The sequence below is a fragment of the Diabrotica undecimpunctata genome, chromosome 4, assembly GCF_040954645.1.
Source record: "Diabrotica undecimpunctata isolate CICGRU chromosome 4, icDiaUnde3, whole genome shotgun sequence".
Classification (NCBI taxonomy): domain Eukaryota; kingdom Metazoa; phylum Arthropoda; class Insecta; order Coleoptera; family Chrysomelidae; genus Diabrotica; species Diabrotica undecimpunctata.
This window is the reverse complement of record NC_092806.1, coordinates 109,425,409-109,448,715: the sequence shown is the minus strand read 5'-3', so window position 1 is coordinate 109,448,715 and position 23,307 is coordinate 109,425,409. Positions and strand designations below refer to the sequence as shown.

General features: G+C 33.1%; 1 protein-coding gene across 1 annotated transcript; it reads left to right on the top strand.

The window, feature by feature from the left end:
• Nucleotides 1–1,116: 1,116 nt before the first annotated feature.
• Nucleotides 1,117–23,229, top strand: LOC140439846 (FGFR1 oncogene partner 2 homolog). The gene is made up of 3 exons (XM_072530001.1): nt 1,117–1,468; nt 8,941–9,318; nt 16,817–23,229. The coding sequence occupies exons 1-3, from the start codon at nt 1,334–1,336 to the stop codon at nt 16,901–16,903; spliced, it is 600 nt and encodes a 199-aa protein (XP_072386102.1). The 5' UTR covers nt 1,117–1,333; the 3' UTR covers nt 16,904–23,229.
• Nucleotides 23,230–23,307: the final 78 nt, after the last annotated feature.

Genomic DNA, 23,307 nt, shown 5'->3' with positions numbered 1-23,307 from the left:
GCAATTTTTGTACGGTCCGAAAACCGTCACGAAACTACTTGTACCGTTTTTAATGCGCATGTTCATCATTTGTATCGTCTGATGACGGTAATTTGTAAACTGATGTTGGAACGATTTTCTGACAACTGAAATAATTTGGTGACAATTTATTTTTCTATTTTATTTATTTAATTATTAATCAGTAGTTTGCACAAATTTAAAATAAAGTACAATCTACCTAAATAATTCTGGTTTTTCACCCTAGGTTCGGCTAATAGCTCCAAATCATCCTCACTACTATAATAATCAGAAAAATCACTAATTCCTTCATCGTCAGTCATATTTATAAAGTTATAAATAACGAGAAACAAATTATATATAAATAAATCATAAGTCTATCATAAGCATGTGATAAAATCATTAACCTAACTTCTTTTTTCTGAACAAATTTAAAGAAGTAGAATAAAATCCTAGTGCGCAAGTCATCCCAACCAGTACATACATTTGCCAGATTACTGAAATTATCGTCACGAAACCGTCACTGGGTGATCATAATTTTTGTTGGAACGGTCGGAAGGACGATGAGATGAACGATCATATTTTTGTTGGAACGTATTTTGTTTAGTGCGCAGGAGCGTAACCGTTACGTGACGGTTTTTTGTTGTGTTGGAACAAACCTTGTGACTGAAGTAAAAACTCGGTAAATTGATAAAATGTCAAACAAACTCATTAACTATCATTATCATTAGAAATAATACCAAAGAATAGAGACGCAATACTAATGTCTATCCTCTAGTACAATGAATAGGTACACGAATACACTCCCGAATTTCACATTTTAAAGTCATCCAATTCTATTTCTAGTTCACCGTTTTCTCCCTAAATTCTTGTTTTGGTACTTCCATTTAATTACATTTGTTTTTATGTATCCAAATAATAATTTAGACCCAAAAAGCAAAATCACTATAAAATTCGATTTTCTAAAATACTCTGAGTTGAGTTGGTGCCTAGTTTTCTTAGAGACCAAAGACCATCAAATCAACCTGCCAATCTTCTTTTTTAATAATCATAGATAGAAAGAACATAGACAGCAAAACGTAAGATTTGTAAGTTTGTAATTGTAACCTGTCATTTCTAATTGACTTTGACGTTTTAATTTATTTGGAAACTTGTCAATTATGTCTGCAACTGCAACTAAGAGTGAACTAAAACGAAATGCTAAATAAGTTGCAACTATCGAATTTACGTTGTTATGTCCTATGTTCAACCAAATAATTAAAAACATTCAGACACAATTTGCAAGTGAGCACAGCTGGTTTAATATACATTGAGAAATTACAGTTATCCAATAAATATGTCTCTAACAATTCAACAAATCATTACTGATGCAAAACGACTTGCCAGTCGTTTAAAGGATAGAGATGAAGTAGCTGATGCACTATTAAACGAAACCCATGCAATTAATAAAAAAATTGATGCCATGAAACAGGTATGTAAGCCGTTTCTAGAGTAAAGTGGTCAATAAAGTTGTTATCATCTCTCTTGTTATTAGAGCCAAATAAAAAATTCCTATCTAAATTGTATACATCCACTACTTTTAACACTTTTTGACATGCATGTTGTAAAGAAGTTAATTTTTGATAACAAAAGGAACTTTGTGTAATCCTTATTGTTTTGGAAGAATATTAACACTATGTAAGTAATATTTGCTTGTTATATATATTGATATCACCAACATAATCTCTAATATACCAAATTATCATTGATAAGGTGAAAAATTTGAAAGAGGGTTTATATATAAATTTTCAAAGGTTATATCCATAAATAGCTGATCCTTTGTTAATATTGCTTGTATGCTTTTTTATACTTTCTGCAATATATTCTTGTACTTAATGTAACAGTGGCTTGTTTTAATTGTTGTATTGTCTGTATTTAATCTTTAAGGAAACTACTGATTCAGACATGTTACTGCTGTCTGGTAAAACCATTTTTGAGTTTATATAAAATCCCTCCCTAAAAAAATAGAGAATGGGACAGATGGTGAGAGAGAAGGTAATATGGAATTTAATTAAAAAAAATTAATTGTTTAATTGGAAGCATAAATTTAGATGTTTGCATAATAATCCCAATTACTTAAGACAAAATAGAAGTTTGCATTTAAGTATAGTTTTCGTAGAATGTCTGAAATAAAAATTAATGGGCTAATGCAAAAATAAACCAGAAATTAAAAAAATAAGTAATAAAATATGATTTAATAGGGCCAATTAACTGTTTTCGTAAATAAGTTCTCTTGAGAATTGTTTAACATCACATATATTAGGGACCTCTTAAGTGTTCTAAGGTAGCCTCTAAAGGTACAATTTTGACAATGACTGCAGATGGCAGATAGAGACTGCAGTTACAGTTGCCACTTGAACATAGTACTGCCATTAGTGCTGTCATGAAGTTGGACAACATGGAAGTATTGAAAAATGAAGAAAGTGATTATTTTATTGATCTAGTGCCCAAATATCCCTGTTTATTCGACTACAAAAATTCAAATTATAAAAATTCACATCTCAAAGAAAATGGTTGGAAGATCGCTCAGAAAGTGAAAAAAATCTTTTGATCAGTGTTTCATAAGAGCTTTCTTCAAGTCTAGTTAAGTACAATGGTTGTGTAGGACATGTAACTGAAGTAGATACTGCTGATTTCGGAATCAATAAGACAGCAACTGCTGTCAGGTGGCAACTGCAACTGCTGTATACAGCTGCTGTCTGCTGTCTGTCTGTCTTATCAGAAGATATGTTAAGCTAGTGATAGAAAGCCGAGATAGACTGGCTGAGCATAATAATGTCACACTAGTATGGGTGCTAGGTAATCAGGAAAAATAATGCAACTCGAGAGCTGATTAATTTCCTGAAAGTGGATCAGCTACACATGTGCCATAGTGCCTTAGCGGGGAATGTTGAAGCCCTGCCTGGCTGCTACTGGAAATCCTTGGTATGATTTTTGTATGCTTCTCAATCAGCTCCTTTACCAGCTGCTTCTGGAAGTCTAGAAGAGGAAGATCCTTTCCTGTTACTTTATAAACTTTATAGGAATTGAGAATGGCATAGTCTATAAGGTAAAAAAAACTTTTTTTTGTACCATTTACGGGTTTTTCTTACACACGAAACAGTGCTCAAAAGAATATCTGTTCTGTCCATGCCACCCAGGTTTTCATTATATTTTATTATGCATACTGGAATTTATATTTTTGCCATAGTTTTTTTCTGTGACTTCTTGTACAGTTCCTTTTTCTGTTTTTTTTCAAATGATGACATACATTTCCTATTAACTTTGACTGTACCACAACAATTAGTTTTTTTTATTGAATAGTACTTGATACAAAAGTGAGCTTGTATACCAATTATCAGTATACAAATGATGGCCTCTGTTCCAATATGGTTCAGTCATTGTTAGAACTATATTTCCAGTATTTCCCACTATATTGTCAAACTCTGAGATTTCAGAGCTTGCTCCTGTATAAATCAGGAAATACAATATTTATATCCACTTTCACAATTCACTAAAACAAAAAATGTTATACAAAATCAGTGTCTTTTCACATTTTCATTTATAACTATATTTTGTAAAGGATAGAATGAAGTTTTGAACATGTTTTTGAAGTGGCCAACAAAACACTATATTTTGAAAAACCTATCATCAAAGAATATAGACACATATAGAAGGACATTTCAAATGGAAGTGGGAAAGGAATATGAGCAGAGCTATTTAAGTAACTTTTGCATCCACACTTAATAAAATTTCGATGCCATTGATTTGCAAACTGTCTTTTTTTTGTTTTTTTTTCACAATAAAATCTTTATTTTTAGTATATTAAATTGTAGAATTTTTAATTTTAAAAGTTAAAAACATGAAATTTTCAATATTAATAATGGAAATAAAATTTTATAACTTGAAATAATAGAAATGGAAATTAACTAATTTTCCCTTGAAATTCCTCACTATCTCCGGACAGTTATCTTCAAACACTGACATGACAATCTCTTGAAATTGTTCTGCAGCCATGTCTATGTTCAATATATGGCTTATCATCCCTTTAATCTTACTGAAACAATATTCCAGGTCTGCTTGATATGTTTCATAATTTACTTCACGAAGATTATGATAAGATTATGTTCAAAACATCTTAAACATTCTTCACTAACCTCTGGCCCCATTGTTTTTGGTGCTGCTTCAAGCGCCTTGAATGATTCGACCACGTCCACCTTTCTTCTTGCAATAATGTCACTTTCACCAATTTTACTAAGTGTACTGGTATGCTGAATTCTATCATGGCCTTGTACAGTGCGTTTCTTTCAACACTATCATAGGCATATCTAAAATCAACAAACAGATGATGAGTATCAATGCCATACTCATATGTTTTTTCCAGAGCTTGCCTTAGAAGGAATATTTGATTGGTAGTTTATATGCCAAAATTTGTAAGTTATGTTTGGGAGGATTATTCCTCTATAGTTGTCACATTGTTTGATCTCCTTTCTTGTGGATATGTACAATTATACCTACATTCCAGTCTTCCAGCAACTTTATTTGCTTCCAGATCAGTTCTATCAGTCTACATTTACAGTATGTCAGGTTTTTTTGCCGCGCTTTAAAAGTTAACTCGATAATATATGTGCCGATTTTTTGTAAACTGAAGCAACACTGAGATAAACATAAAAAAGTGATGAAATCACAGGGAACGCGGTATCGTGACAGAGTAGAAGGCGGATAAAATCCAACTTGCTGTAGCAAGCAATTTTACTCACAAATGAATCATTTACTTGAATTTACGATAATTCCCCGTACCTAACACTTTCTCTAGGTATTTGACTTGAGTAGCTTCCATCTATCGAGCACATAAATTTTACAGTGAAGAGGTTTCAAGGTAATACACTACAAATCATAGACTTATATATTTACTATTAACATAGACCGAGCATACCGGACGCGCCTACTGTTGACAAGATCTCTCGTGTTTCTTCGATCTGTTTCTCTCTAGCGCATTGAAACTTCTCACTCTTTCTATCTCCCCACCAAAAAGAGACCGTGCAATACTTACTTGATGTAAGACAGAAACACAATGAACAACGAAAAAAAAAGAGGGTGTCGTCGCTTAACTCTACAGACTGCTCAGTTTATGTTAATATATACGTCTACGCTAAAAATATCATAGTAATCTAAAATAACGTTTTTTATTATAATTTTTTCCAAAGCGCACATGTGCATCCTCAGTATATTTTTAGAATTAAAAAAAAATGTAGAGGACAGAGTAGTAAATGTAGTAAAATATGTAGTAAAATAATGCAATCTTTAAGAAAATCAAAATTTATTCATAACATACAAAATAAAACATATTAAACAAAAAGAAATGTGCAAAGTTTTATTGTTCTCAAGCTATTTTCTTGTGGCATTTTAAATTAATTAATATTTAAATGGGAATAAGCCACAATTAAAGGTTAAAATACATTTATTGACGTTTCAATTTCCAATTCGGAAAAAGAGAACGATTTCCGAAGTGGAAATTGAAACGTCAATAAATGTATTTTAACCTTTAATTGTGGCTTATTCCCATTTAAATATTAATTAATGCAAAGTTTTATTTGTGATACTCAATGAAATATTTATTATATAGTCCAGGTCTCTCTGCACATTCTGCACTATTGTATAAAGTATCTTTGAATCTTGTTATTGAGCATACATGACATTGTTGCTGACAGACCTGCCATGTTCATTTCCCAGCCCAATCTGCACAGGTATATGCCCAATAATCCCTTTGTTGGTTGTAATTGAAGGGGTTGTCAGTGGCAATGGTTTTTCCAAACGTGCAATTCTGAATTGCTGGAGTGTGAGTTTCTTACCAGAAATTTTTTTAACAGCATTATTATTATTGTATAAATAGAGCTGAATAAGTTTTTTATACCATCGTAATGTCCTTCGTTTCACTGGATAGTACGACATCAGCTGATCTCGAGATTTATTCCACCCATAAATCTGATACATTATATAATATGAAAGGAACTGGTCTTTTTTCTCTCTATCTCTTCTATTTTTCGCCAGTATATACTAGATGATTTTTAGTGGTAGAGACGAATATATATCTTCTCTCTTATCTCACGATCTGCCTGTCATTATTATTGAGATACTAACTTTTTGTCTCTTCTGCTTTTAACTTTGCATTTATGACATCCAGATGTACCTTTCCGATTTTTACGTAGTATTTTCACTTTTTGGTATTACTATGCTCTTTCATTTATTTGTGATTAGTGTTAGTGATCATATTGTATCGTGCATATGATACAATAGTGTTTTTCAATACCATAGAAGGGCTGCATACTTAATGAACAAAATAACGGAAATAAGTAGAAAATATGGACTGGATATAAACAACATCAAAACCAAGCTAATGATCATCAGCAAGGAAAACATAACTGGAGCAAATCTGTATGTGAACCAAATGAGAATTGAATGTGTCTTACAATACCCAAGAGATTAAATGTCGCATCGGAAAGGCAAAAAGTGCATTCTTGACTATGAGTTCTGTGTTCAAGAGCCATGACCTCACCCTAGAAACAAAAATAAGGCTCCTTAAATATTATGTGTACTCAGTGCTTCTGTACGGAGTAGAAACGTGGACATTGAAGGCGGAAATTCTATCAAAACTTCAAGCTTTTGAGCTATGGTTATACAGAAGGATCCTGAAGATACCATGGACAGACAAAGTCACCAATGAAGAAGTACTTCGGAGGATAAACACAACTGCGGATTTGGTCAACATCGTGAAGAGCCGTAAGCTGCAGTACTTGAGACATATAATGAGAAATCAAGGCAGATACGAGCTACTTTAATGCATTTTGTAAGGAAAAATTATTGGCCTCCATTCTTTAAAAAATGTAACACAGGTTTAGTTAAAATAGAATTGTCATTGACTCTGTAATTAATGTAGTAAGCTGACTAAGTTAACATACTAAACATACTAAAAAGAGAGTAGGGCAAGAATCAAAACTCCCCATAGTCTCTAAAGTGATATACTGATACAGTATTAGGTTTAGGCGGATTGCATTCTACTCATGATATAATCCTGGAACCAATCTAAAGAAAGACATCTTATACCAAGATGTTTCAAGATATATAGTTTTGCTTATTAGGTTTCTTGTGGCTGAAGTTCTGCTGCTACCCTGTAAAATGATATTTTTAGTCAGGGTAGCCAGAGTAGCCCTCAATAGTGAGATTGGTCTGTAATTATTCAGTTTTCTCGCTTGTGTACTGTAATTACTTTTGTAATTTTGAATATATTAGATACAGAGTCAGTAGTGAAAGTTAAGCTTATCAGGGTCTCTTTTATAAAATCATAAAATTAACAAAATTGAATTTTTGTGGATGAATTTGTGAATTATATTTTATTGTTACACATTCTCATTCTGTATATTTTTATACAGTTTTTGAAGTTATACTTCTATGCGCGCGCTCCACGTTGGAAATTTGTATGGGAGTAAATCTGTGAAACCATTACATATGTAAGATAATGAGTAAGAGAGAGAGACAGAAGATATATTTTCTCTCTCTTCCTCTCTCGAATATAAAAATGTTCCTTTTGTATATATAATTTAATATTATATATAATATATAAAGATAGATATACATATAATTTTATACATATAATAAAATATTTATTAATATTATTATTTATGTGATATGTTTTGTATTATTTATTAAATGTTCCTAATTATATTATTCTTTTGTATTTCAAAATAATAATCTCAATAAATCACTGTATGATCCAGAACTGTCAATTTTGAAATACATTTGTGTTATGTCCTCGGTAGTGTAGTAGTCAGTATCCCCGCCCGTCACGCGGGAGACCGGGGTTCGATTCCCAGTCGGGGAGGACTTTTTTATTAATATTATTACATTATTGTCATTTTTAAATACTTATGGATATTGCATTTTAATTTGTATTGTATTATTATATATGGAATTATGTTGCACTGTATTGTAGTGTATTTTTTTATGTATATTATTGTCATTTTCAAATACTTATGAATATTGCAGTTTAATTTGTATTGTATTATTATATTAATAACAAAATAAACAATGACTTTTACTGCAGAGTATGTGTAAAAAAATTTTGCATTCAACTCCTTTCATACATATATGAAAATAAAAATATACATTTTCATCAAAATATTGATTCAATCCTTCATTGTTAGTAAGTTGTTATTATTTCTGTTTCTCTTTCTGCTATGTCTTCCCTATAGAATTACATATGTAATGATTGTGCAGATTGACTCCCAAATAAATTTGTAACGGCGAATGCGTGTATAGAAGTGTAACTTCCACCGGCAGTCCCACTGGACTGCCACACCCGTTTTTTTATACAGTTTTTTTTTTATACAGTTTTGTTTATACAGTTTTAATTTTATTCACGTTATACCGTTCATGTTTAGTAGGTTCATTATAAATACTTCGATTTACTATAGAACAACATCATTTAAATTCGGATTAAATTAATGGAGCTATAGGCCTTCTTGCATGCTGTAAACTGGCATAACTGAGCACATGGGAGTCTCCCAAAGTCAATTATGGCGGTGTTTTTGAGATACTTCAGCTGAGCAACATCCAGGACAAAGACATGTTACAACTGCTATTGGGAAATTTCAGGGAGTTTGAAGACATGGCCATGGAATCTACACATACACCAGTGCTACAATAATGTTGCTGAAAACTTTCACGTTCACCTGATGCATGGTGATAATACTCGGCCATATGTGGCACGTCCTGTGTCTAACCGGTTGACCAAGTTTCAACCCAAATATTTAATTTTTAATGTGTACTCCAACTAGCATTTTCTCAATGATTCTACAGGAGTATTTTTTTTTAATTTGATCTTAAACATCAATGCTTTTTGTATGATTTTTAAATATATTGTTTTAGTTTCAAGAAGAAGTAGAACAGTTAAATGAAGTAGCCAACCAACGTCCCCATTCCCAATTAATAGCAAATATTCAAAAAGAAAATAGGCATTTAAAGGAGATTCAACAAGAAAATAGAGAACTTAGGGCTGCTTTGGAGGATTACCATACCACGCTACAGCATGTGATGTCTAAATATAGGGAACATACCAATGAAGAAATCTACAAATCCAAAATAAATTTTAAGGCAATGCAGGAGCAAAAATATAGTGAGATTATTAAAAATCAAGCAGAAAAAATTCAAGAAATGGCTGCTGTGATGGACAAAGCTGCCTTGATAGATGAGGATAGGGATTCTAGGGTACAAGAAGTAGTTTCTATGTTACAAGTAGAAAATCAGGTAAGATCATTCCCCTTCTTATAGTCTTTTTTTTTTAATGATCACTACTATCATTGTGATTTTCATCTTTTTACTTTATACTGCTGTCCTAAATTCTTCGATCTTTCATACATGGCTTAGATGTAATTTTAATATTTTAGTAGTTAATTATTTTTCCTCATCATTTTTTCTTCTTACTTTTTATAAGTAATTCTGCTTGTTCATTGGCAGATTAATACCTCTATGGAAGGTTGCCACTCCATCTTTTGCGCGGTCGTTCGATACTTCTTCTGCCAATTAGTGATTTATCTCTTGCTATTTTGACGACACGGGTCTCTCCCATTCTGCTTATGTGGTTATTCAATTTTTTTCCTATTTAGTGTCCATTCGTTTAAACATTGTGATACATTTTCTTCCAATGTCTTCACTTCTCTTTCGATCTCTCAGCGTTTTTCCTGTAATTCTTCTCAGAACTCTCATATCTGCAACTTCCAGTGGCCTTTGTGTTGTGGTTGTGTCGGGTCTTGTTTCTGATATATATGTCATTATTGGTCCTACACTGGCTTTGTAAACTCTTGACTTCATCTCAGTGTTAATGTGTCTGTTTCGCCATATAGTGTTATTAAGTCATCATGCCAGTCTATTTGCTTTTTGTGCTTCATCTCTCACTTCTTTGTCCAGGTCTCCATAGCTGGACAGTGTAATTCCAAGGTATTTTGTTTCCATTACTTGTTCAATACTGATGCCATCAATTTCTATTTTAAATCTGATTGGTTATTAGCTGATTACTATTGTTTTGGTTTTCTGAGATGAGATTGTCATATTCAATTGGGCTATCGATATTGCATCATCTGCGTAACAGAGTATTTTTACTTCTCTGTTTCCCATTCTTTGTGTCCTCTTCCTTTGTTAACGCTTTTGATGATTTCATTCATGATTAAATTAAAGAGCTTAGGGCCCAATGAGTCTTTATTTCGTACTGGTACTCCCATGCCTCTGCATTTTCTTTTCCATGTAGTCAAGGTTTTCTTTAAGTATATTTTGAATAGGGTTGGAGATGTGGAACAACCCTGCAGGAACCCTTTTGTTGTGGTGAAGTCTCCTATGATTCTTGTTCCCATTTTAATAGACACTTCATTTTCTTTATACATAGCTTTTGTAGCTTCTATGTCTGTCTGTATTTCTAATTTGTACATTGCCTCCCATAGTTCTGACCTTGGTACAGAGTCATACGCCTTTCTCGGGTCCACAAATGCCAAATGTATATCTATATTTTTTGCTTTTTTCTTTTCCAACAGTTGTTCCAGTGTGTATATGTGCTCTATGCATGATCTTTCTGCCATGAAGCCTGTCTGATCCTCCCTGATTTTGCCTTTTATCGCTTGTTCTATCGTTTCTCGCAGTATCTTTCCATATAATCTTCCTATTGATGATATTACGCTTATTCCTCTGTAGTTTTCGCATCGTTTTCTATCTCCTTTCTTAAATATAGATGTCATATATGCATCCGTCCATTCCTTTGGGAGCTGTTCTCCATTTATGGCTTTCTGAAATATCCATTTTATCATCCGATGTAATTTTTGTTAAGCCATACTTTATAATCCCAGGTGAGATGCCTCCAGGTCCCGGTGCTTTCTTATTTTTGATTGCTTTTATGGCCATTCTCATTTCCCTATCTGTTACTTGTATTTCTTGTTGTGAGGACCTGCTTCATCTTCGCCTGTTTTCTTTTCCAATGAATTGTGGTCTTTGTTCTGTTAACAGTTCCTTATAATAGTCCTTCCATTCTTTGTCCTGTATATTTCCCAATTTAATTTTTTCTTTTGAGTTTTGTTTCAATCCTCTCAGTACTTTCCATGACTGCGAAGTTCTTGTACCTCCTATGTATGTTTCAATATTTAAGCAGGCTATTTCCCATTCTTCATTCTTTTGTTGTTTTTTCACTTCTCTATCTTTTTCTCTATATTCTTTATAAACTTCATCTTTGTTTGTAGTCAGCCATTTTCTGTATAGTTGCTTTTTTCTTCAATTATTGTTTTTGTTGGTTTATTTATTTCATAATAGTGCTGTTTATTTGTTATATGTTCTTTCTCTTCAAGGACTTCGAATGCTGCTTGTTTTATACTCGCCTTTATATGCTCGTATATTTCTTCGATGTTGCCGTATCTAAATTCTATTAATTTTTGGTGTAGAAGTTGTTTGTATAATTCTCTTATTGATAGTTCTTGGAGTAGTTCTATATTGTATTGTTTTTCTCTTATAGCGTTCAACGGTTCTTCTGTCGAGGGGGTCTTGTTATGTTTCCAATTAATGCCCATTTTTGCTTTCAGTAGTTTATGGTCAGTTCCACATTCTGCTCCTCTTCTGACTCTCACATATTTTATCTTTATTGTGGTATTTTGTTTAACTATTACGTAGTCTATTATCGATTTCAGCTTTCGTGTTTCTTGCGTCCATGTATATTTATGAATATTTTTATGTCTGAAGAATCCGTTGGTGATTTTTAGGTTGTTTAGTTCGCATAATTCAATCAGACGTTCTCCGTTATCGTTTTGTTCATCCTCTCCAAATCTCCCCACTACTTTATCGTTCTCTTTCCTTACAGTTCTACTGTTAAGGTCTTCTGTTATAATTATCTCCACGTTCTTCTTGATGAGCTCTATTTGGTGTTGAAGTTGTTCCGTGAAATTTTCTTTTTCTACTCTCGAGGAATCGTCTGTTGGTTTATATACTCCGACTATCACTGCCTCTTTACCGTACGTGTCTATATGCACTTTAATTATCCTCTCGTTGATTGGCTCCCATGTTCTAACACTGTGCTTCCACTTATTTTTGATTAGCATTCCCACTCCTGCCTTTGCTCTACATTCCTTATTAACTCCGCACCAGCAGTGGATACGGTCTTCTATTGTTTCCGTTCCATTTCCTTTCTTTTTGGTTTCTGTTGTTACTAGTATGTCGATGTTACTTTCTCTAAACTCCTTGATCACTTTCGTCGCCCTTTTGTTCCATCCTTGTATATTCCACGTTGCATATATGAGTGTCCTATCTTTTCTTCGTTTTGATTTTTGGTTGAGCTTTGATAAGACTGGGTCTTCTGAACTCTTCGCAACATTGGCCCCCTCCCGTATCTGATGGTGTGGATTTCCACCGGGGGTAGTGTTTCCGTATTTGGCTTTTTCATCTTGCGATTTTCGTTCGTTAGGTTGCTAATTCCAGCCATCCTCTGCTCTTGAGACCGTTGACCGGTTTTCACCTGTACCTCAGACAGGGACCTTCACAGAGTGCTATCAGCCGGGTCATCTAAAGCCTGGTTTTTTTAGAGGTGTTACTCATTTGCCCCTCCTCTTTTATCCGGGCTTAAAACTGACCGCATCGGTTATAGAGCTACTCAATTTGCCCCATACCAATATATGCAGAGTTTAATCATTCTTCTGGTATTTTATTGTGTTGTATTATTTTATTAATTAATATTGTTAATTGTTCTGTCCTTGCTGCTCCACAATATTTCAGTAATTTGTTTGGTATCCCGTCTTTACCTGCTGCTTTTCTGTTCTTTAGCTTTTTAAGTATTTTACAAACTCCCTGCATATTTATATTAAGTTCTTCATTTCTGGTAATTTCTAGTGTTTCCGGTTCTGACGTCATTTGTTCCCCCTCTGCATAGAGCTTTTTTAGGTAGTCAATCCATATATCCTATTCTATGTGTTTTGGTTCTATTAGTTCCTTTACCTCCGTTCTTTGACCTCTTATAAAGTGCCATATTTCCTTAACAGACCGTATAAATTATGTTCCATTTCTTTCGAAAAGCGTTCCCAGTGATCATTTTTTATTTTTCTTACAAGTGCATGTTTTTCGTTTCTTATTATCTTGTACTTATGGTATGCCTATTGTGTTTTGGTTGACATGTATTTCAGGTAAGCTTTTTTCTTTTCTTTATTTTTTCCTTCACTTCTTTATAAAACCATGGAATTATTCGCCTTGCGAACGATTTATTTTTATTTCTATTTCTTTTACCAAGATTCCTTGATTAGACCTAATTCTTACCCAGCTTTCTTCGACTCCATTACTTTCTGCGATATATTTGTTCCTGCTTTTTTCGGTTATTTTTTGTTTGGAATAGGTATCTTATGGAGGCATCTTGTAAGCTTTCGATTTTTATCTTTGTGGTGTATTCTGGTGTTTTGTTATCAGCCTTTTCCTTGCCGAGATATAGCAATGGCTATGCTAGCTTTACCGTAATGTTAGCATAATCATTGTTTGTTGGAAACCGTTGCATCAATAAATTGTTTCTTGGCATAAAAGTTCAGCAATAAATTAGCAATCAATATTCCAATCAACAGCAATTAATTAGCAATAAAGTATGCCACCAAGATGGGCTCTGTCCCCCTTGTCCTTACCGAGATATAGCTATGGCTATGCTAGCTTTACCTTAAAGTTAGCATACCCATTGTTCTCGGAAACGGCTACATCAATAATTTTTTTCTTTCCGTAATAAACTAGCAATAAATTATAGAGTTGCTTTTAATTCGGCTGTATAAAATGGATATGCTAACTCTACAGACATAGCTTTTTCATAGTTCAACAAATATTTAGACCCGTGGTTTGTTTCATTCCACTGTTTTTTTAACTAACTAGTAAGTTGTACTTTGTAATATTACTATACTAATTGGATCTGAAACCTACTTGCCCTTTAGGTTGATATACATTTACTGTACAAGCTAATCGTATTGTGAAGATCTTTATGAACAATTTGAACACGTATGAGGCAAGACTAAACGGGTGCTAACTTTTAATATATGTCTGTTCGCTCTTTTTACGATCATGATTACCTTGGTAACATTGTTTCATGACGTTGGAATTCTTCCGGTTTTTAAGCATGTATTAAATAGGACTTTTAGTGCATAAATTAATTTTTCTCCACGTTTTAATACTTTCAATCTCAATGTCATCGGCTCCTGGGACTCTGTTGTTTTTGACTGTTTTTGAACAGATCAAACAAGCAATACGGACGCAAAGACACAACAAGGCACCGGGAATCCGGACGCCTTCGTTACGCCATTATATAACAGTATATTTATGCACGCACTGGAAATCAATATATGAAAAGGATACTATTAAACCCTCTGTTGATAAGTCGTTAAATAATCCTTGGGAACACGACATTGGTGTTCATAATATCAATCTTCCACATATCCTCGAAATATATCCGCCTAGTTAAAAAAAAAAAGAACATGACATGAGAAAACTGAAATGTAGCGAAGTAAAAGAAATAGTCAGCAAAACATTAAATAGAAAATTTAAAGAAATTGATAATACAACGGAAAGCACAGAAGATAAGATAGAATCCCTTAAGAAAACAATAGACGACATTAAAGACAATTTTATAAAGAACGTAGAAGGTAAGAATAAGACATGGATGACGACAGAGATTCTGCAGCTAATGGAAGAAAGAAGGAAAAACAAGAACGATAACTCCATGTATAAAACATTACAGCGAGAGATACAGAGAAAGATCAGAGAAGCCAAACAGAAAGAACTTCAGAAAAAATGCCAAGAAATCGAAATTCTCCAAAGTATATACGACGACTTCAACGTGCATAAGAAGGTAAGAGAAATTACAGGTAAATGTAAAAACAGAAGAATAAGTAAACTTGTTAATGACAATGGAGAGATAATCGTAGACAAAGAGAGTATCAATGATACCTGGAAAAATTACATAAGAAATTTATTTTTTGATGAGAGAGAGAACCAGCCCCCAATACCTACGGAAACAGGACCACCTATACTAGTGGCAGAAATAAGAGCAGCCATAATATCACTAAAAGAAGGTAGAGCTCCAGGACCAGACGGAGTACAATCTGAATTTCTTAAACTTCTTGATGATGAATCTTTAAGAGTACTATGCAAAATCTTCAATAATATCTATGACACAGGCAATATCCCAAAAGATTGGCTACTTTCAGAATTTATTACCTTACCAAAGAAACAGGGAGCAAAAAAGTGCGGAGAATATAGGCTAATAAGTCTAATGAGCCATACATTAAAACTTTTTCTTAAAATTATACATCGTAGAATATACAAGCTATGCGAAGAGAGAATACAAGACACACAGTTTGGATTCATGAAGGGCGTAGGTACAAGAGATGCACTGTTTAGTCTACAAGTATTATTTCAAAGATGCAGAGATATGACTTGCGATATTTACACCTGCTTTGTGGACTACCAAAAAGCATTTGATACAGTTCAACACCAAAAAATGATGGATATTCTAACAAAAGCCCAAATGGATGATAAAGATCGGCGTATAATACAAAATTTATACTGGAACCAATCAGCCACAATAAGAACGAATTTTGGAGGTGAACCAACGGAAATGATCCAGATTCTACGAGGCGTTAGACAAGGTTGTATACTTTCACCTATATTATTTAATCTATATTCAGAGGAAATATTTAGTGAAGCCTTGGAAAAATGCGAACATGGAATACTTCTAAATGGAGAACGCCTAAACAACATCCGTTATGCAGACGACACCGTTATTTTTGCAGACAGTTTGAACAGTTTACAGCAACTGATAAACAAAGTAAATGAAGTAAGTGAAAGATTTGGACTTCAAGTAAATATAACAAAAACTAAATTTATGATCATCAGCAAAAATAAAGTTAGAGACGCTCAACTACTTATCAATAATACACCAGTGGACCGAGTAAAACAGTATAACTATCTTGGAACAACAGTAAATGAACAATGGGATCACTCACAGGAAATAAAATGTAGAATAGAGAAGGCTAGGAGTGCATTCAATAACATGGCCAAATTCTTTAAAAGCCACAATCTTAATCTGGAGATAAAAGTAAGGCTCCTACGATGTTATATCTTCTCAATATTGTATTACGGAGTTGAATCCTGGACACTAACTGAAGCAATGGAGAAAAAACTTGAAGCCTTCGAGATGTGGCTATACAGGCGAATTCTAAGGATATCATGGACAGACAAGATAACCAACGAGACCGTATTACGAAGAGTGAGCAAAGAAAGAGAGGTGATGTATACCATTAAAAAGAGAAAGTTGGAATATCTCGGACATATAATGAGAAACAGCACTAAATACAGATTACTGAAGGTAATCCTACAGGGTAAAGTATTCGGAAAGCGAGGAATTGGGAGAAGGAGAATATCATGGTTGAAGAACCTGAGGAAATGGTTTTCCACAACAACAACGAATCTATTTAAAGATCAGTCAATAAAATAATTATAGCCAGAATGATTGCCAATATTCGGAACGAATAGGCACTGAAAGAAGAAGAAGAAGTTAAAACAACGCAGAACCCAATTATAGGATTGGTCCGTATACAGTGTGAACTGACTTGACATAGCGTAGCGCTGTTGCCGATATAAAACATGCTCTATTTCTGCCCCTTTTTAAACATAGGCATTCATTCGAATGTTAACGTTATTGCATTACGACGATGCAGTATTTTTCACTTACTGTTTACTAAGTTGTTGTATATTTCAGGGCCTAAGAGAAATGTTGGACATTGCTCACAAATGCGGAAACTTGAAAAAAGAAGATAAATTTGTACAAACTGAAGTGCAGACATAAATTTTTTGAAAAATATTCTTTGTGTATTTGTAAAATAGTTTTAAAATAATGTTTGTTATGTTTTTTAATTTTTTATAATGTATGTTTAATTTATTTTTTGTACTATATATTATCACACATTATTGGATTACTCAATTATCAAGTTCACACAAAATATGAACATGAGTCATCGAGCTCTTTTTCTCATCTATTGACTCCAAATTTTCGTTTTAAGTTAACTCAATTAACCAATTGTTAGAAAATCTTAACACTGAGTTGTAAGATACAATTCTGAAAGGTATTTATAATAATTTTTCTATATAATTATTCCACCATAAAACGCGTACTATTTTGTTTACAAAACGGTTGAAGTGGCACTTACCAAACGCTAAATTATGTTTCTGTGAAATATTTAGCCACAGCCGTAAGTCAAGATGGGCTACATTTTTTTTTTATTTTGTGTGGACTATGTGAGTGTTTATTTCAGAATAAAAAGATAAATTATGAAAAAGATTTAGTGAAGAATTTAATAAGGCTGATATATTTTTAACTTAAAGGACTTGTTATGAAAGCAACAAGTTTTGATCTGTAAAGATTATTTTATAAAATAATTGCTGGTTTAAACTTATGAAAACAGATATTCTTAATCCAGTTTTTGTTGCTCAATAGATTTGCAGCTTTTATTCTAACCATCATTAACATTGCGTGTCATGTATGTCGTATATGAAAGACAGTGATATTTCTGCAAAGGTCACGGTTCATCATAATAAGACAGGTATTTCTATTCTAGACGATGCCATTCATATGCAATGTAGTGTGCGACGTTGCGACAATATAGTGTGTTTTAAATGGGGAATCTTAACCGTGGCCTCTGCTGGACAGATTGAAAGATAAACGGTTGCAGTTAATAGATAAACACATCATGCACTTTCGCTTGTATCATATTTATTTCTTACTTATTTTGACATAATAATAAAACAAAAGTTAATATAGTACTTCTTCTTATTGTGCATTCTGCTTTCGAAGGTTTGCGATCCAAATGGAAATTGTAGATTTGGAATCTGCTGTACAACAGGTTTCTGCGGATGAGTGGTCAAACCATCTCCTCAGGTCATTTATTTCAGGAATATTATAATGTATATAAGCACCTCCAGCCAAGGGTCCAAGTTCATTCTCTTAATTTATTTAACACCTTTATAAAAACTGAGTTTATTCTCGGCAAAATACAAAAACTGCATTCTTTCCATTTAAAACGCATCTTGATTTTTGTCGATAGGACATTTGGATCAAAAGATATCGAATTTTTACCGTCCAGCTGATACAAATTTTATTGAACATTGATTTCGCGCGCGTAACTGACATGCAAAATCGACGGTCGCTACAAGCGTTGTTTCTAACAGAACCGTTCATTCTACACTAAAAATGCTAAAAAACATTTTTGATTAAAATTATCTCAGCAACATTTTTTTCTACGGTGTACAGATTTTTGGTAAATCGATTTTTTCACGTTTTTACCCCCCCTATCGGGGGGGTTTAGGGGTAAGCCCGGGAGTAAAAGTGGTAAACTTTTTTGCATCTTTTTTTGGGGTCCCAAAATTAATATTCTCTGCGAAATTCAGCTTGTTCGTATGATTTTTAGGAGTAAACTCTCTGGCGACTGGACTAGTTCCACAGCGCGCAGTTTAGTTTTGTTAAAGTGTATTCATTTAACAAATTCCCATCTGTAAACATAAGTACGTTTTAATATTCGCCCTCTCATTCGTCAAGAGGCTATTAAATATAATTTATTGCCTTAAGCCATATGGATTCTCATGTTACAGATCCAAACTTGCCACCCTATTTAAATTCAAATTGTTGTTGCTTTTTTATTCAAAATGTTTACTTTGTTATGTATCTCTCAATTAATGAATATTTTATTTTAGCACATTTTCCTTCAATGGAACATTAAATTTTACTCACAGTGATTAAATTTCAAGAAATTCTTACACTAATAGTTTCAAAAGTAAATATTTTTAAAAATCATATAATATACCTCAGTACGACCCTGTTTTGGCTTTCACGTGCTTTTGTTGACAGATGGGAATTTGTAAAACGAATTAGGTATAATTGCTTACCTTGTCCCATCCTTTTGTTGATTTCAGTCTTTAGTAATTGTAATTGCTTAAATGTTAGGCAATCCCTTTATAATATTAAAGCTCCGTATATAAATATATCTTAATTTCAATAAAGAAGCGATTGAAATCTTTGTAGAATATCAACAGTTGAATTTTTCCCATGCCTTCCCTTTCTTGAATTGCCTTTTTGTTGGTGCATGAACTAAGTCCATGGAAAATAATAATCCGATAAATTTTTGTGTATATAAAAAAAGATGTTTTGTGTATACCTAAATATATGTTCGTATCTCTCATAGGCTTTATCAGCTGCCTTTTTTGAGTTGTGGCCTTATTTCTTCTTCTTAGCTTAGGCGAGACACTTAATCTCTGGCGCTTGGTCATATGACCTTTGTACCATACCTTATTTTTTTTCCATTAAACTCCAATGGCAAAGGATGTGTATGGCAGTTTCTTTTTACACTTGGCATTTTCTGTACCATAATTCATTCACCTTACCTATTTTGCATAGTTTTTTTCTTAAAGGGCAATGTTCAGTCTTCATTTCGGTGACCGTTTTAATTTCTCGTTTATTGAGGTTCATGAAATTGTGCGAGAGTTTTTTATCAATATTCTTGATTATTTTTTTAGTCTTTATTTGCCCCTGTGTGGCTCCTCATTTCCTTTGATGACTCCTTATCTACTTCTGAACCTCGTTTCTTGCAGCATCTTTGGTGATGCCACACATTGGTTCTGAGCCTACAAAGGTTTCTCTCGGCAATATTTCATCAGACATTTAAACATTTTCCTCGCTTCGACCTTTTTGATGCTTATTGAGTTTCATTGCGGTTTTTGTTTGTTCCTGGTCAATTCTTGTCGTACAAGAAGTTAGGGATGGATGATGACTTCCGCCAGAACCTCGTGTTTTTAGTATGAAGATTACAACATCGTCTCAAGACCGTCGCAGGAGTCTAAACTCTTTGGAATCTATGGTTTGCGTGGCAAATCTATTGGTTTCGAGAACAATAACATCAATAATTTAATCATCAACCTGAAGACAAAATACATCAAGCTGGGCCATTTCTTCCGGTATATCTTTTTGTAGACCAGTATAACCAGTAAAATTATCGAATAAATCAATTGAGTCGTCCGTGTTTTCCAGGATATAGTGGGGGTTACTTGGAGAATCATCGCGATCAAAATCTAACGTTTCAATTTCTTTGTTTTCCAGGTAAATTTCAGATGTTATTTTCTCAGTCGACTACGTTTGGACATAATTTTGAAGTGTTACACAAACCTTTGCTAAAACAGAATTTTAACTTGTGTTTATCAAAATCGGAAACAAAATTGAAAACAAGTGCAAGTTTTTTCCTGTATTTTCATGTCTTCTATATATAAAAGACTGCAAAAAAATTTAAAAAAGGAACACAATGTGTTACATATATAATTGTTGTGTATTATGATACTACAATTAGTTAGTGTTACATATATTACTATAGTTTACAATATAGATAACTATTTGCGATTTCTATATCCTTACATGTCTTAATTAGATTAGTCACATAATCTTTTTACAAAATTTTTGTTTTTCTTATCTATTAATTCTGGCTGTATTTATAAAGTTTGTACTGATAAATTTCGTTTTATTATTCAGTATCATATGCATATTTTCTCTTCTTTTTTGAAAAAAATACTCACGAGAATAAGTTTAGAGAACAAATAACGAGACTTACTTTGCCTAACAATTGTAAATTTTAATAGTGCACATGTATATTTAATTTACACTTAATCCAGCATCTTAAATAGGTACCCATATTCATAAACTTGTTCTTTTGTGTTGTTGTTTATTGCCATAGATTACGGAACGTAAAGTTTTCTTTGTACAGTCATAGTTTTGGATTTTAACAATGATTTTCATTCCGAATTCTTTACAAGTCATCATCTTCATACTACCTTTACAACCCTGTATGAGGCTCCTAGCCTCCTCAAGAATTTTTCTTCAGTGGTTCCTACCCATCGGCTTCCTCCGCCAGCACGTATTCTTATACTTCTGATGTCTTCGTCGATGTTATCAAGGAACCTTGTTCTGGGTCTTCCTCTTCTTATATGACCAATGGGTCTATCAAGGAGCGTTTTTCTAGCTGGGTCATTTTTTTCCATCCACATTACATGCGCTACCCTCATCAGACATCCCATCTTAATACATATATTTTACGATATCTGCTTCCTGGTACATTCCATAAAGTTCGAAATTGTATCGTTTTCTACAGATACTTTACTTTTCTTTCGAAACATCCTAATATCTTTTCATTACTTTTTGTTAGAGTCCAGATCCCTGACCCATATGTTAGGACTTTGCGTATTATTATTTTGTATCTTAAATGTGTTTTAGTGTCCGCTATACGCATAACGTTATTTGGACTTTACCTACAACCTTCTGAATAATGTTAAGCTGGTTCCATACCTTATTAGACTGATGGTGTTTAGATGTGGGAATTTGGCCACTTAGGTAGACTAATTTAAACAGCCCCACTACGATATTGGATGATTATTCTTCAATAAATAACTTTAGTATTTCGTAATGTATTTATTAGTTTCGCCAAGGAAAATTACGTGTTCCACATATTGTCCGATTATATCAAATGCTTTTAATAAATTCATGGGCTTATCTCCTTAATGTTTTATGATAACTCCTTAGTATAATTATAAACTTCCTCTAACGTTGCTTTTCTACGAAGGATAAGTTTCTGTAAACTTATTATGCCTTTCTCAATGCACTTCGGCCTAAACAGCTGTAGTGATAATAATTTAAAATAAATTTTGTGTTGAAACAAATGTTTTCAGTGTTTTATTGTTCTATTATCTGTCCTTTTAGCTCCAGTTTACATCTTGGTAGATTTGCTGTTATAACCATGCATGTTTTTTAGTGCAATTATTATGTTTAATTTTCTGGCCGTTATATTAAATTGGTGAAATCTCCCAATTTCAATGTACAGAATTGAGTTTTATAGAAAAGGACAGGAATAGGTAACACCTAGCAGATTATTCTTGGGTGAAAAGGTGTGGTACCTTATATGTCAAGATTTAACAATAACTAAACATATCGGTAAAAAAAACTGTAATCAGTTCTTTTTCTTTTTGCGCCACATCAGAATTCTCCGAGATTACCGCTGGCTTCACGGTGTACAGTCGTAGAAAAAATTGCCTTACGGTAAACTATCGAATGTTTTTCAGCTAGGAAACTTGTTTTTTTTTCAGACACCCCTTCAGACAAGGAATTATTTTTCTCTGTTTTTGCCACTGCTATTTTAAAAGCCTAGTCTAATGTCCTCTACAAAAGGTTAGTGATCCGATCCAATATCAGTTCATAGAAATATGGTGATTGTTCTCATTTCATTCCTAAAACTTTCTTTTTTCAAATTGTCTTCACAGAAATCTTCTTTCATTAATTATTATTTCCATTTCCATATAATGAGCTACCTATTGACCTACCGAAGTCAGTGTTTTATAATAAACATGTATAGTAAACATCATTTACAGTGAAGTGTGCGACGTTGCGTATTTTTGCATCCAGTCACAGGATGCCTCCGACCGATAAACCTTCTAATATATGCCTAGCTTCCAAGGAGAAGTCCAATGACAACCTAGGCATTTATTGTTACTGCTAAGTGTCTAAGTGTTATTTTGCTATTCGGGTTTACTTATGCCCGTTTCTATTTGATTGCTATGCTTTACCAATACTGCTAAAATTAAACTCTTTTAAATTTACGCGACGAAATTTCTAAATAATCGGTATTTGCTGCAGTTCTGCTATTCGTTTTTATAAATTTTGCATATTAAACTTATTCAAACGTTTCCCGTTTACAAGAATCTTTCTCAATATTCTCCAAAGCCCAATGTAAAAATATGTTCAACGTCAATATTTAAAAACAATGTATTCTACCTACCTACTTTTTGACTAACTAAAATTTGAACTTTATCATACCAGTAACGTTAAAGTCAGAGCTGGATTGCAAAAGCATTCTTTTGTTTCATTTATTACTAATAAAGATATTTACCAGACACTCTAGTGTAAAATTCAATGTAGTATAACTTAAAATATATATTTTTACTTAAACAGTAGTTGTAGTAAGTCTCGGAATTTTCAGTTTTTACCTATATATGCATATTATTTTGTAAGAATAAAATAATCAATGCACTAATATTTATTTTTTATCGAATACTTGAAAATAAATGTGTTAATTTTTATTAAACATTTTTTCTTTCTTTTATTTCTTTGACTTCAGAAGAGGATGTTCAACCACTGAAAATATAGGTAACCTAAAATATTGATTT